At 32.7% G+C, this 15,328-nt stretch overlaps 1 protein-coding gene across 1 annotated transcript; it reads right to left on the bottom strand.

The window, feature by feature from the left end:
• Positions 1-5,792: 5,792 nt before the first annotated feature.
• On the bottom strand, positions 5,793-8,530 carry LOC108205231 (sesquiterpene synthase 2). The gene is made up of 7 exons (XM_017375102.2): positions 8,402-8,530; positions 8,024-8,309; positions 7,547-7,922; positions 7,231-7,449; positions 6,922-7,063; positions 6,591-6,839; positions 5,793-6,341 (listed from the first exon to the last, which is right to left on the bottom strand). The coding sequence occupies exons 1-7, from the start codon at positions 8,489-8,491 to the stop codon at positions 6,048-6,050; spliced, it is 1,656 nt and encodes a 551-aa protein (XP_017230591.1). The 5' UTR covers positions 8,492-8,530; the 3' UTR covers positions 5,793-6,047.
• Between the last annotated feature and the right edge of the window lie 6,798 nt (positions 8,531-15,328).

Below are 15,328 nucleotides of genomic sequence, written 5' to 3'. Positions count from 1 at the left end.
TTTCACAACTGGGGAAAATGTTTCTTCAAAATCAACTCCATACTTTTGATTAAAACCCTTTGCTACCAATCACGCTTTGCATCTTTCAAGACTACCATCAGCATTTAATTTGACTTTGTATACCCATCTGCTTCCAATAGCTTTCTTTCCTTTTGGTAAATCAACCAATTCCCATGTATTGTTTTTTTCCAGGGCTTGTACCTCCTTTTCCATTGCTGCAACCCATAATGGATGTTTGCAAGCTTCCAGATAATTTGCTGGTTCAGTAATAAAAGCTTGACTTTGAACCATGCTTGTATGTGTAGGTGGAAAATCTGTGTGTGCAACTAAATTGCACCAGTGTTTAGTTGTCGCAGTATGGGCTGTACTGGATGTGGTAGTATGAATATAATCCTTGAGGTAGGTTGGAGCCTGTCTAGATCTAGTAGACTGACGTAGAGGTAAGGTTTCTGGATTGGATGAGGTATGTGTATCAGCTTGATTTGACATAGTTGAAGTGTGTGTATCAGCTTGATTTGACATATTGGACTGAGAAATAGTACTATCATCTTCACATTGTGGCTGTGGTATTGCAGGAATAAAAGTAGACCTGACAAACTCAGTTTGAGTCTGATTGTTGGTCTTAATAATCTGATATGGGAAAATGTGTTCATGAAAAACTACATCTCTAGACACAGAAATGGTATTTGTCTGTAGGTCATAAACTTTGTACCCCTTGACATGATTTTGATATCCAACAAATATAGCTGCATGAGCTCTTGGGTCCAGTTTACTTCGGTTTGCTTTATGTGTGGAAACAAAACATAAACAACCGTATGATCTAAGATCATCAAGAGGATAAATGGACTTGTAAAGTCTGGAATATGGTGTTGTGTAGTTCAAGGATTTCAGTGGCATTCTGTTTATAAGAAAGGTAGCACACAACACTGATTCCCCCCAAAATTTCAGTGGCAAATGTGCCTGAAACTGTAATGCTCGTGCAGTTTCCAATAAGTGTCTGTGCTTTCGCTCCACAACACCATTTTGTTGTGGAGTGTATGCACATGACGTTTGATGAATTATGCCAAATTTAGCATATAGATGTTTAGATAATCCTTCACTGAATTCTTGTGCATTATCAGATCTAATACACAAGACTTTAGCACCAAATTGTGTATCCACATGTTTCAAGGATGACTCTAAAATGATAGGAACTTCAGATTTATACTTCATCAAGTGTACCCAAGTAAACCGAGAAAAATCATCCACAATAGTCAAAAAATATGAGCATCCAGTAATAGACTTAGTCCTATAAGGACCCCAAACATCAATATGCAAAAGTTGAAAAGCACAAGTAGTCTTGATTGCACTTACAGGAAAAGATTTTCTAGTCTGTTTTGCAGTAGGACAGACCTGACATATAGTAGAATCGTCAGCATTTTGTATTGACTTCACAGGAGCAACATGATGCAACAGAGAGAAAGGAAGATGGCTCAATCTGATATGCCAAAGTCTTGCTTCATCAACAACAGCAGAATGAATAGCAAGTGGAGTAGATGACACCTTTGTAGACACAGAATGGATAGGTGGAACACTGTATAATCCATTGAGTATTTTACCAAGTGGAATTGGAGGCCTCTTCTGTGAAAGGCCCTGAATAAAGCAAGCTTTATCAGTAAAAGTTATTGAACAACTCATGTCAACACAAAGTTGTTTCACAGATATCAAGGAGAAATGAAATTCTGGAACATGGAGTACCCTTTTTAGTATAATGTCATCATTCAAATTAATTGTTCCAACATGTAAAACTTTAACCTGTCTGCCATCAGGTATAGTAATGAAACTGTCTTGTGAACTTACTTTATCATAAGAGTGGAATTGGTCTAAGTGAGGGCAAATATGATCAGTTGCCCCACTATCAATTAACCAATCATTATGAGAAGTAGAAAGTAGACAGACAGTACCTGCTAGTAATGCAAGTTTAGAGGAGTCACCATGCTGCACATTGGTTTGTTGATCAAACAAGGTCATCAACTGAGAGTATTGTTCTTTGGTAAGAATGTGTGAATCGTCATTTGCAGAAGCCTCTGATTGAGACTGGAAATTGTCATCATCATTATCCATTGTTGAATTACCAAACTGAGTTGCAGCTGCAACTTTCCTGTTCTGAGACTTAAAACCAGGTGGATAGCCGTGGATCTTAAAACAACGCTCTACACTGTGACCTGAAACATTACAATGAGTACAGAAATAATTTGGTTTAGATCTGTTTGTAGAGCTATTGGTGTTGGCCTGTTGCCTGTTGTTTGCATTGTAGTTTCCACTGCTATTTCCAGGAAATTGTCTGTTAGTGCCTTTGTTACCATAATTCTGATTTGGAAGCTTCTTTTTGTCTGAGTAAAAAGCCATGCCATTAGTTGAAGTCGCCAACTGAGATACTTCTTTATGCCTTTCCTCTTGAGCAAACAATTTGTATGCCTTAGCCACATTAGGAAGAGGTTGCATCATTAGGATATTTGCTCGAATAGCAGCAAAATTTTCATTCAACTTCATCATGAACTGAAGCAATCGTTGTCTTTGCTGTCTGTTCTTCAACCTTTGAGTCAAATTACAAGTGCATTTGTTACAAACGCAATGAGGCAATGGATCTGCATCATTTAAGCCATCCCAAACTGTTTTGATTTTAGTAAAGAATTCAGAAACAGTATCTGATCCTTGAGAAACATCCAGAAGTTGTTGTTCAAGAGCATAAATCTGTGCCATAGATGCATCACCAAATCTTTCCTCAAGATCCTCCCAAATTTCTTGAGCAGAAGTCATGTACAACACACTTGTAGCAATCGTATCATCCAGATTGAATATAATCCAAGAAATGACTAAATCATTACATCTCTCCCAAAACGGATAGTCTGGTGAATCTAAATCAGGCATAGGAATACGTCCATTGACAAAACCTAATTTGTTTTTAGTTGATAATGTCAACAACATCGATCGTTTCCAGTTATGAAATCCTTCTCCAGAAAATTTAGTAGAAACTAATTGTGTAGTAGCAGCTTCAGAAGGATGAATGTAATATATGCTAGATGGATCTTGATTTCCTCGAAGCGCCATGAACAAAACTCAAGAAGTAACGAAAATTGACTAACAAATTTGCAGAGATTACTGAGCGAACAAAGATCGGAACAACGCAAACAACGCAATCAACGTAATAGAAACAGTAAAATAGATCACAGAACGGACTAGATGTAATCGAAATCGAGCGATCTCAGAAAGCAAACAGTAACAGTAAAACCTGATTGATGAATCGAGAACGAAATTGCTGATAAATCGATGAAGAGAGAACAAATTTATCCTATATCGAACTGATCCGCCATTAAAACTTGTTCTGCTCGCTCTGATACCATGATATTTTGTGTATACTAAAACTATTTAGAGAAGAGATGCAGAGCAAAAATGTAAAAACTGTATTGAACTAGTGGTGAGTCTGTTACAATATATACAACTTCATCAAGTGAATGAAGTGGAGAAACAGTTACATCTAGCTAACTAACTTTTACTGGACTTCTATAACTTATGGGCTTGTTACTGGACTTACTACTGGACTCGTCTTGCTGGTATGATCTAATAAAAACTGTCAAGCAGCGAATTGGCCTCGACCAGAGCGGCTGTGGGTTGTTTAAGCAGTAGACTCTCGATTAGGCTTTAAATATAAAAAATGAGCTCAAAAGAATTGGATGAGCTCACTTATAAAACATACAAATTTTATGTTGAAAATTGAAGTTGTTAAGCCCCCTCAGCCCCCTGGTAAATCTGCCACTCCATGCAGCTTATGAATAATTGAGGTCGCTGGATCAAATAAAAATATAAAATAATTACTAATAAAGAGAACAGTTAGAGGTGTTGAAAAAATATTCTGGAATTTTCCAAAAAAATTGTGTGGGTTGTTATTAATTACTCTACTATAAATATATTATATGTCATGTGTATATGTATTTATTTTATTAATTAAAATATGACAAGCTTTTTGAAATTAGTATGATATCACTAACGTCACTTAATAATAAAAATAGGAAAATGCTTGGTGTACAAAATTTTGTGCATAATGAGATGTGATGGATTTTAATTGGAATAAATATTCTGTATTTACGTCAAAAACTAACTCCAATTAAAACTCACCACATTAATTGTCATGTCATGCACAAATTTTGTGTATACAATTTTGTGCACACACTACTCATATAAATACCTATGGACGCGGCCAGCTAATACAATATTTAATATATATACAGGTGGACGGAAGCAATGTAAATATATCACCCCACTGATGTTGAGAAGAAAGAGCTGATCCTTGTGTTTGTCAGTGAGAAAGAAACCGTTGCAGCTTGTCATGTTTGTCCAACAAAATATGTATGAGCTTCCCATTTTTTTGAAAATTATAGTTGATGGCAGACAGTAGGGATTTTAAAAGATTCTGTAGCTGTCGTGGTTATATGAGTTTTCGGTATGTGTCTGGTGCTTATCCTTTTCTGGGTTTCTTCTCCCTTTATTTATACTGTGCGATATGGCTACTTGAAGGGATGAGGGGGCTAGTCTAATATGTAGGTAACTCAGATGGGTGGACTACAAAGAGGCACGGGAAGACACGTGCCATATAAATTTTATTTTTATATTTTTTTACTATTTTAAATTTTATGAAATTACAAAAGTGTCCTCTCAAAATTTAAAATATTTTGGTGTTTTTTGAAAATTTTTATCGTGCTCTTTAAGATTTCGTTTCTAAATCCGTCACGGAGGCAAAGCTAGAGGCCTACAGTTTTGTGTGCTATCAATAGTAGTTCTTCATTCATTAGGGAAATCATACATAATATTTCTTAATCATACTTCGATTAAGAAATATATATAAGGATTAATCGGATTTCAAAAATCGGATCGGTGACCGATCTTGTAGGGGATTATCGGGGATTAATCGGTTAAATCGGGGATTTTTAGAACAATGTCCATGAGTGATAAAAAAAAGTTGATAATAATAGGTCCATGATTAGAAACTAGTAAACATAATTGTAAATTAATTAGTTAGAAAAACTGTAAACAAAATTCATAATAATAGATCCAAAGCAATGTCACAAAAATCGAGAATCAGACCTAATCAGCTGAGTTACGGATTCAGGATTAATTAAAAATCAGGGATTAATTGTAGGAAAAATCGATGTATTTTAATATTAAAATATTATTTAATATTTAAGTATTGTTATATTAGTTATTTATTAACAAATATATATTTACTATATCAAAATTATTTAATTGTTCATAATTAAAGTAATATAGTATTGTAATTTTAATAAATTATTGTATATATACTTTGATTAAGAAAGATTTATAAGGGATTAATCGGATTTTAAGAATCGAACCGGCCAATCACATTGTTAAAGATTAATCGGTTAAATCGGGAATTTTCAAAAAACGGATCAAAGTAAAAAATTATCATAACGACATATATAAAGTTTATGGAAAATAAGAAATTCACAAGAACATGGAGTATCGCAATAAATTTAGTTATATTATACTCCCTCCTTTTCAAAATACATGTCCACTTTAGAAGGAAAAAAAATTTGTTCCAAGATACTTGTCCACTTCAACTTTCAATGTAAATTTATATTTCCAAAATCAACTCACCTTCACATATTACTAATTTATATTTCCAAGATCAACCTTACACCATATATTATGTTCAATTAATAACTTAATTATACACCTTTTTTCCTCGCAATCCACTTTTTTTAAATTATGTGATTTTTTAAAAATGGACATGTAAATTTGAAACGGAAGGAGTAATTAATAATATTATAATATGAAAGAGTACAACAGTACTGCTACATGCATGCTTATTACAGAGACCATAGCTCCAACCTTACAGGTCTTATTCATTAATTAGGAGTAGTACATACAGAAAAGCTCCTGCCGCCCAGCTCACAGGTCTTATAGATTATTGAAACAACGAACAGTACCAAAAGCCACATATTACATATATATCTTTTGGAATGGGATTTATAATTAATAATGTTGGAGGCTTATGCTGGAATGGGATTTATGAGAACCGAGGTTATCATATCTTTTGTCCTGGTTGAGGAATGTGTGTATCCATCATGGCCGTCATAAAGAAAGTTTATGACACGAGCCAGATTGAAGACCCTTTCGAGCAACGGCTTAGGAGGGGCTTCTGGAAGGAGGCATTCCTCGTTCATGTCTTTCCATGCTTCTATGATGGGTTTCCGTAATTCAGCATAAGCAGTTTCCTTTGTAACACCACGTGATTTCATGTAGCACTCCACAGCTGATGGTATATGGGGTCTCTGATTCTCGAACTACAATTATAATATCAATCAGTTTATTAGTAGATCATAACGGTAGAGGATTAGTTTAACGTGATGGACTGTTCAAACATGCGATAATCTTATGGTCTGTCTGGGGACCTACATTTCATCTCAAATTCTGAATTTGAATAAATAACATGTTCGGGAATATGGATTTGAAATGACAACTTAAATCATATCATTTGAAATCTATCATTCAAAATGGAATGCACGTTTTCAAACCCCCTCTATGTTAATTACCTCATGTCCCACAATGTCGTCGCTGAGTCTGCAAATCACGGATAAACCATTGACAACTAAGGGATCTTTAGACAGCCACTCGAATGCTTCTCTGGTTGCAATGTCACCCATTCGCACGAAGCTTGCGACTGAGAGCATTTTGACCGCCCCAGAAACAAGGGCAACTCTCATGTACTCCTCAAACGATGGGAAGTACTGGGTCTGGAGCCATTTAGCTTCGTGGAGATATGTTACTGTCAACTTCTTGAACTGAAAATCAAATATCAACCCATTAAATATTCACTACGTGCATAGTTAAACCGTTTCTCTGCCTAGCTACCACAGTACTTACTGCATCTTTAGCATAATCGACTCCAAACGTCGGCAGCCCTTCCTTTGCTATCTCCTTTTCAGCTTCAGCAAAAACATCCAATAGAGGCTTATAAGCGTATCTCATGTACTCCGGCAGCTCATCTAAGATACTCATATCCCATCTGTGGACAATACAATTGCTTAACTACAAAAATTGTCACACATTTTTTCGTCTTAATTTAAGCAACTAACGTAGTATTAAAGTTGTGTGTTGGATATGCCAAGATCTAGCACCTTGTCAAAATACCGTACTATTAAAACAGTCAATCATCTTCAGTAACCGACTTACTTATCAATCGCATCAGTGAGTTGCACAAGCTCTTCTGGGGTTCCATACACATCATATATGTCATCAATTATGGATGTTAAGGAGATAGTTTTGGTTAGAAATTTTCGGGCTGCTGCATACCGGGGCTCAAAGTACACCCCTGTTATCCAGAAGTAGCATTCTACTACCCTATCTCTTGCAAAAGGAGTTCTGTTTTTGAAATCTAAATCTTTCCACCACCTGAAATTTATTCACTCCAAAGATGAAAGATAAATTTATGTATATATTTTGTACCCAAGAGACTAGAGAAATTAAATTTGATATATGTAGATATTACCTTGTGATATAACCTAGCTCATTTTGATGAACCTTTTGCACTAGGTTAAAATCACATTTTGCCAATTCCAACAGCACTTGCTTATGCCACTCAAGTTTTTGGTAGATGGAAATGTAAAACCTTGCCACCATCCTATTAAAACTCTTACGCAGGGGGTACTTCAATGAACGACGAACAAGGTCTGCTAGTGGAACATTCGGGTTGGAATCCAGATATGAATTAAGGTGAGAGGTGGTAAATTCAAGAGAATCTTCCAGTATACTTTCTCCATGCACTCTCATGTGTGATGCTTCAAACAAACTTAGCATTCCTCTCACATCCTTAGCCAATTCCTCCATAAACTTCCCGTTGCTGTCCTGGAATCTGGAGAATACGTCTAGGTAGATATAAACACACATAAACACATATATATGTCAGTACTCTGAAATTATGCCTGTCTCATTAAATAATTAAAACTACACCAAACTGTTAACCCACCAGATGAAACATTATGCCCTTCTTGTCTAAGTAGGCGAAAACTTAGTGCAACATCATGTAAATTATCATTATTCTTAGTGCCATAATAGTCGATAAAGCTATCCTTGACGCAGTGTAATAATTTATCAATCTCGGCTTCAAAGTGGTAAGACAGCCCCAGACGTTGAATGTCATCAATTAAGCATATCAACTCTTGCAGAGGAATCTCTGCACCAGTCAGCATCTTCTTCACTTCCTGTTTTAGCAGTTGGAGCTTCTCTTCCTCTTGGCAGTCCACATCAGTTTTCTATTTACACATGTTGGTTGGTAAGTTTGGTACCTATTCATGCACTTATAGTAACTTAATTAGATACGTGTATGAAAATTTAGGTAGCATACCTTAAGAGCTGAGTCACTGGAGGGGATGAATTTGTCCCCCCAAATGCTTGGATGAAAACCTGCTGAATTACGTCCCACACTTGAAGCCATATCTAAAAGAAATAAATTTTATTTGAAGAGTAGGATAGAGTGATGAATATTAGAGGTATCCTACGACCGTATTTATAGTGCATATATTAACAGCATGAACTTGTTGACTTTCAGACTTTTTGTTAGATTTTTTTGTGATAAGCTGCTGGTTGAAGAAATTTTATCATTCTACCTTTGCTGAAATTTTATCTGTATGATTTAGGTAAAAATTTATTGAACCACTAAGTTTTGTCCATATAATGGTTAGCTAAATTTAAAATTATGTTATTCTGTTATATTGAAATTTTAATAATTATATTTTCAAATTATATTTATTTATTAGAAATAAATTTTATAAATAACTTTCTTATAAACATCTTATATAAATATATATTTTATTTTAATTAACTATAATGATATTATTATATAAGAATTTATTATTTTACTATTTTCAAATTTTAACGGCTAAATTTTCACATCGTAGTTATGTATTGTAAATAGAACTCATAAAAAATTATTTTCTAAATTTAATCAAATGAAGTTCTTATACAAGAATACATGTTATTTAAATATTTAAATAATTTTATTTTATAATGCAAATGATATATTTTTTTATTTTTTATTATTTATTATATATTTTGTTAGTTATTGAAGCTATCTTCTTTGATACACCTCGGCTTTCAAGTTCAACAGATGTAGCGAGCAGTGCATATCTAAAATTTTAGCTAGGTTGCAACGGTGGGAGCTGAGCTTTTGAAGAAAAAATATTTATATTTTCCAATTTTTAATGTCACCTCAGCATTTTTTACCTAACAGGTGATACCTGTTGCAGTTGCTGTTAGAGGATGGACACTTGATTTAAACCCAGAAAACATGCCATATCTATGTAAACCGTAATATAATATATCTTGGTTAAAGTACATAGATAGCATTTTTAGTAGTGGTATTGAAGTTATTTTCTGATATTTAACCAGAAAATCAAGGGCCGTTTAATTTATCTTAAAATATGTGTTTATCAATTACGAGTGAGATTTTATTTCTAAATAAAAAATAATTTTTAATTTATGTATTTGTGTTATTTTGATATTTACACATCATTATATAAAAATTATCAATATAATAATAAATTATTATAATTCTTTTAATGATATCATACGTGTGTGTAAAATCAAATTTCAAAAATTAAAGATACATCACGACAAATAGTTAGGATTTTTAACATTCATATTTTTTTTTAAAATATTCAGTTCACTTTTTTTTGAATAAAATTTAATTCATTAGTGATAAGTCATAAGACATCTACAAACATGGTCGAGTCGAACAAACGTAAACAGAAATAATAGTGGATTAATCTATTCTTCGAGATATAATCACGCGATTTGTTGAACATGATATATTTACAAGTACCATCTTCACCGCATCCATCTGGAGATTTATATGTACTCGCTTTGTTGAGATCTCCACCTAAATTTAATCCTGTTTGAGCTATATGCAATCCCATAAGAACTTTCATGTCTGAATCAAAATCATGAAAATTTTGCCGATCTATAACCTCGGTCATAAAAACATCAAATTTCAATCAAACAAAAGTCAAACTTTGACAAGAAGAGACTAACACAACTCAAAAAAATTGAGAAATTATTGAAACTCAAATAAATTGGGAGTTTTATTGAAGAAATAAAAATGTGATAACAGGAAAACCGAAAAGGAATTGGAGCTTTTCACCAGTAAAAACCGATAAAAGCCTCCTCAAAACTGCTCTAATTTCTAGTTTTTGTTTGCTTAGTTTTAAAATATAGCATATTCAGTTCACTTATAATTTGTACGAAGAGGGAGATTCAATTCATATTTGTAATCAGAATTGAAATTAAGCAACGCAGCCTCAGGCCCTCAGCGCCCTCTCTCCGTCTTTCTCAAAATTCTAGCATCCATTAAAGATTTTGGAGAGGGCTTCTATTAGTTTTCCCCGGTGGAAAACCCCAAATTTTTTTCCTATTTTCTTGTTTTGAAATCTTATTTTTCATTCAATAAGTTTCCAATTTATTTGAGTTTTGTTAGTCTCTCTTTTTTGTGAGAGTTGGTTTATTTTGTTTTGATGTATTTTGATGTTCACCATGACCGAATTTATAAATGAGCATAATTTTCATGGGTTTGATTCAGATTTGAAGGTTATTATGGGATCACATTTATGATCGATTATTGAGAACAATAAATGCAATCAGATGGAAACAAGTGTATATATCTTCGAATTACCTTCAAATCGCTCAGTTGTCTCTCCAAGATGGAAAGATTCAACAACGATATTCTTCGACGTCTGTCCATCCATTGTATTTGTAGATGCTGTATGATTTTTAATTCATGAATTTTATAAAAAATAATAATTAGAATTAAGCACCAACAAATATCAGTCGGAATTACTTTAATGCAAATGAAATTAAATCTAATACGAGTCTCAGAAGATGTCAAACAATTCTCAGATATCAGACATCTCCGAGAGTATATGATTATTGTTTAAATATATAATAAATACACTACAAATTTACAATAATCACTGCTTTTATAAAGGAATTTCGAACCTAAAAAACACGGTCATGAGTTGGAACTTTTTAATTATTTTTCAATTTTATACAACGGCTTTTTATAATGGAATTTCGAACCTAATTTTTATCGTAAATTTAAATGTAAAACACGGTTGGCACTTTTTGATTATCTTTCAATTTTATATGATAAATTTGCACAAGCTGTACCATCCGTCATAAGTATAAGCGTTTTTTGCTCGAGAATATTTCATATTTTTTAATTAACTTACCTCATGATTTAACGATAAAAATAACGACAGATATAATTTTCGTCGCAATGTCTCAGGATAAATGCTTATAATTTCATCATAAATTGAAGTTGGCGATTACGTTAGTTCCGTCGTAAAATGTCTTATCTGTTGTAGTGATTTAACATGTAGCAACTAGCAAGTCATGATGCTAGATCAAATCATCATCTTTATTTGTAGTATTTTTTAGAAGAGTAATGATAGAGGTCCCAATATGTCTCAAAAGAATTTCAAAAAATTGATCGTGTCAAGTTGTTATTAGTTACCTCCCTGTTAATATAATGGCCATGTATATGTACATTCATTTTACTAATTAAACATGTCAGATTCAAGCCAGAGTGTCCAGGACTAATAAAGGATAAGTTCACCACTTCCGCTATCCAATCGTGCACACTTAAAAAAATATTAGTAAAGAAATAAGATTATGTTGGAACGAATGTGTACAATTTTTTTTTAAAAATTATAATGTAATATAATTTTTTTTTGAAACAAATGTGTTAATCTAATAATAAAAAGCCATACGGCATCTACAACAATGATCGAGTCGAACAAACAGTAAATTGCAATCGCCTGTTCTCATAAAAAGACAGTTAAACGATATTTTGAAGAAAATGTATATACAAATACAAGTACCCGCTTCATGCATCCTCGTTGATTTACTGGTACCCTTTTTATCATGCCCTGATAGAGGTATCGTTTGAGCTATCGACCAAAACGGCAATTCCATACAAACTTTCATTACCAAATCAAGATCCCGCTTACAATTAAGAAGCGAAAAACAAAACTCTCACCAGGAAGAGAAAACAGCCTTAGATCTGAAGCAGAACCACAAAAACAAGAGAAATCGGACTAAAAATCCACCCACTTAAAACAGAGAAGAAAGACAATGAAATCTCCGATGGTTTTAGATCTAAGAATTCTACCGATAATAGATCCGGAGCCGAACCACGATAATAAGAGAAATCGGAATGAAACTCACCCGCTTGGAAGAGAGACCGCGAAATCTCCGATGGTTTTAAATCTAAGTTTTCCGAGAAGATGTATTATTCAAAAACTAACACAAAAAAACAAAGCAATTAAGAGATTCGCGGCTTTCCACTGGTGAAAACCGATGGAAGCCCCCGGCGGCTACGACAAAAGAGAGGCTAGAGGTTAGAGAGAATTAGGGTTAGGAGAGGCTAGAGGTTTATAATATAATATATTATAAGTTATTCGGTTTAACTTAAAATAAGTGTCTATTGATTCTAAATGAAAATTTACTTAAAAGTTAAAAGTAATTTTTAATTTATTTGGTTTGATAATTTTTTAAAGGGCAAGACTTATTAGATATAAAAATTAATAAAAAATAGTAAAGGATTATAAAATATATTTTAGAATGATCCATACATTTTTATTAAGTCAAAATTCGAAAATAAAACAAATAAAAAAGTTTGGGTTTTCAAACTTCTTGGATTTTAATTTATAAATCAAAAGTTGGTTTATAATTACTTTACATAAATGATACGAATAAGATGATTCCGACTTATAAAACAGAAGTTATTAAAAAAAAAGCAATACCCAAACAAGGAGGTCGTTTGGTTGAGATTAAAATTTTGACTTATGGCTTAACGTGATAAACTGAGAGATTAAGATGTTTGCCTGGGTAATTTTGACTTATTAATGATTTATGAGTTATTAAAAACGTAATAGTAAAATAAAAGTGATTTATGGGTAATTTATGATTTATGGATGAATTTTATTAAAAAATAGGTTTAAAAAATTAAGTGATTGAAAAAGGTGCGTACTTCAAACTAACTTCTGATTTTAAGTTAGTTTCTGATTTATTTCTAACTTTAAACCGATTTCTGATTCATTATACAAATAGACATTCAATTTAACCTGAAAAATGACTTAAAATCGGGATTTTAAGTCCCTGCAAACAAGCTCAAGCACTATATAATCATCTGTTCGGAAATAATTCTGTAGACTCGCTATGTTGAAAATAACGTTGTACATGGTTTTTCATTATAGCTGGAAATGTGAATATCACCAAATATATGGATTATCGTGTGTCAATTTCAAATTCCACAACCTTTGTTCACTAGAATCTTTGGACAATATAGAGTTGTTTAAATTAGAAATTTATCATGACCTGAATACTACTAATCTATACGTTACGTCTCAAACTTTTATTTAAAATTATAACTAAAATGTTTATTAAAATTTAATAATAATTCCAATAAAATAAAAATAAAATAGTTTTTATTTCAAAACCTGCTTTAATAACTTCTCAAAAAGTTATATACTATGCTGACGTGGCAATCCACGTAGCAATGAGTTCCACATGATGACGTGGCAGTGCAGCCAAGTGGGTGCCACGTCACTTTTCCATAAATTAAGGTGACACTGAATTAGTGTTACATTTGGTTAATCAAGTGTTGCTATATCTCTGCAACGTAATACTTTTAGTTGTGTTACATTTGATAATCAAAATATTACATTTGCTAGCAATGGTAGCACTAGCGGAAGAAATGGTAATTTTGCATTTACATTAGACTTATTGTAACATAAAATGGGTCTAAGGTAAACGTATTTGAGTGTCTTATTTGCCCATATATGACGTAGTGATAATATTTTTTAAAGAAATTTTTTCTGAAAGAAATTTAATTTTTATTAAAAAGATAATTAGAAAAACGTTATGAAATTATATTTTATAGAAGTCTCAACATGCGTGCAAACCGTCAACGTAAAGAATCTCCTATCTCCTCGGATGGAGAGGGTCAGCTGATATTCATAATCCCGATTTGTTGATATTATTCACTAGCATATTCAAAATGTTTGTTGTTTTTTTTTTTTGTAATTCTCCTTTTTCACTCGTATTATTCTAGCCCATACATGATTCTGTAGACTAACGTTGTCGAAAATAATGTAGTACATTATCTTTATGATAGATGTGTTAGAATATAAGATCCTCAAAAAGGTCATTCTCTGACACTTTGAGGTTTTAGAGGGATTGGTTCTCTACATAGTATCAGAGCGAGATGGACACGTGAATATCACTAAGTATACGTGTAGTTCGGGTGCGTGTTTGGGGAGTGCTTCCGTTTTTTTGGATGGTGTTTTGGATAAGAAGTCGACTTTTATTGATCAATTTGCGTAAAAAGTCATAAGTATTTATAAAAAATTAAGAATGTTAACTTTTGTTTCGGGACTCTTGCTTCTATTCCAAACAATTTAAATCATTTATAAGTTTTATTTTATTTCTCAGTTTTGATCAATTTCTTTACTTTAAACAACAAACACTTTTTTAAGTTTACCCGAATCGCCTCCTAAATTCCTCAAATTTGATGTCGAACAGCTACTTTACCCCTTGCGACCCCTAAAAAATTATGTATTATATTTTGAAATTATTTCTGAACACACACAACATGTATCTGAGTTCGAATCGAATATGAACCGTGGATCATATTCGGGCTGGATATAAGCCGAGACACCGAATAATCCGTATCGATTTACTGCCCTCGACATGCTATGCGCCCTTAATCTTTTATTTAACATTATCATAAATATTTTTATTAGAATATAATAATTGCTTCATTGGAAATAAAAATAAAAGAATTCTCTGAAATCTACTTAATTTCAATTATACATTCTCAAAAAGTTATATTTTGCTCCCCCTTAATTTCAATTATACATTCTCAAAAAGTTATATTTTGCTCCCCCGACCATTTCTTTACAGTTTTCTTTTGAATGTCTCATTCGGTCTTTTATATTTCCAAACTTACCAAAAATGATTAATAGTTCCCACCACTTTCACACTTTTTCTTTTTTTTTTTCACACTACTTTTATTCTACAATCTCTTTTTTATACATTAAAAATCAACTGGTCTCACCACTTCACCCACTTCAGAAGCTTCCAAATGTGAAAATGAGCTAAAATTATTAGGTGATATTTGTGGTCCCAACTATCGAAAGTGTTAATATTATTGACTATCGATCATACTCCTTTTGTCTCACTTTACATATCCTTTTTGCTTTTCGAGAAGTCAAAG

The sequence above is a fragment of the Daucus carota genome, chromosome 1, assembly GCF_001625215.2.
Source record: "Daucus carota subsp. sativus chromosome 1, DH1 v3.0, whole genome shotgun sequence".
Taxonomy (NCBI): domain Eukaryota; kingdom Viridiplantae; phylum Streptophyta; class Magnoliopsida; order Apiales; family Apiaceae; genus Daucus; species Daucus carota.
Note: the sequence above shows the minus strand (reverse complement) of the source record. Positions and strands in the feature narration are given on the sequence as shown.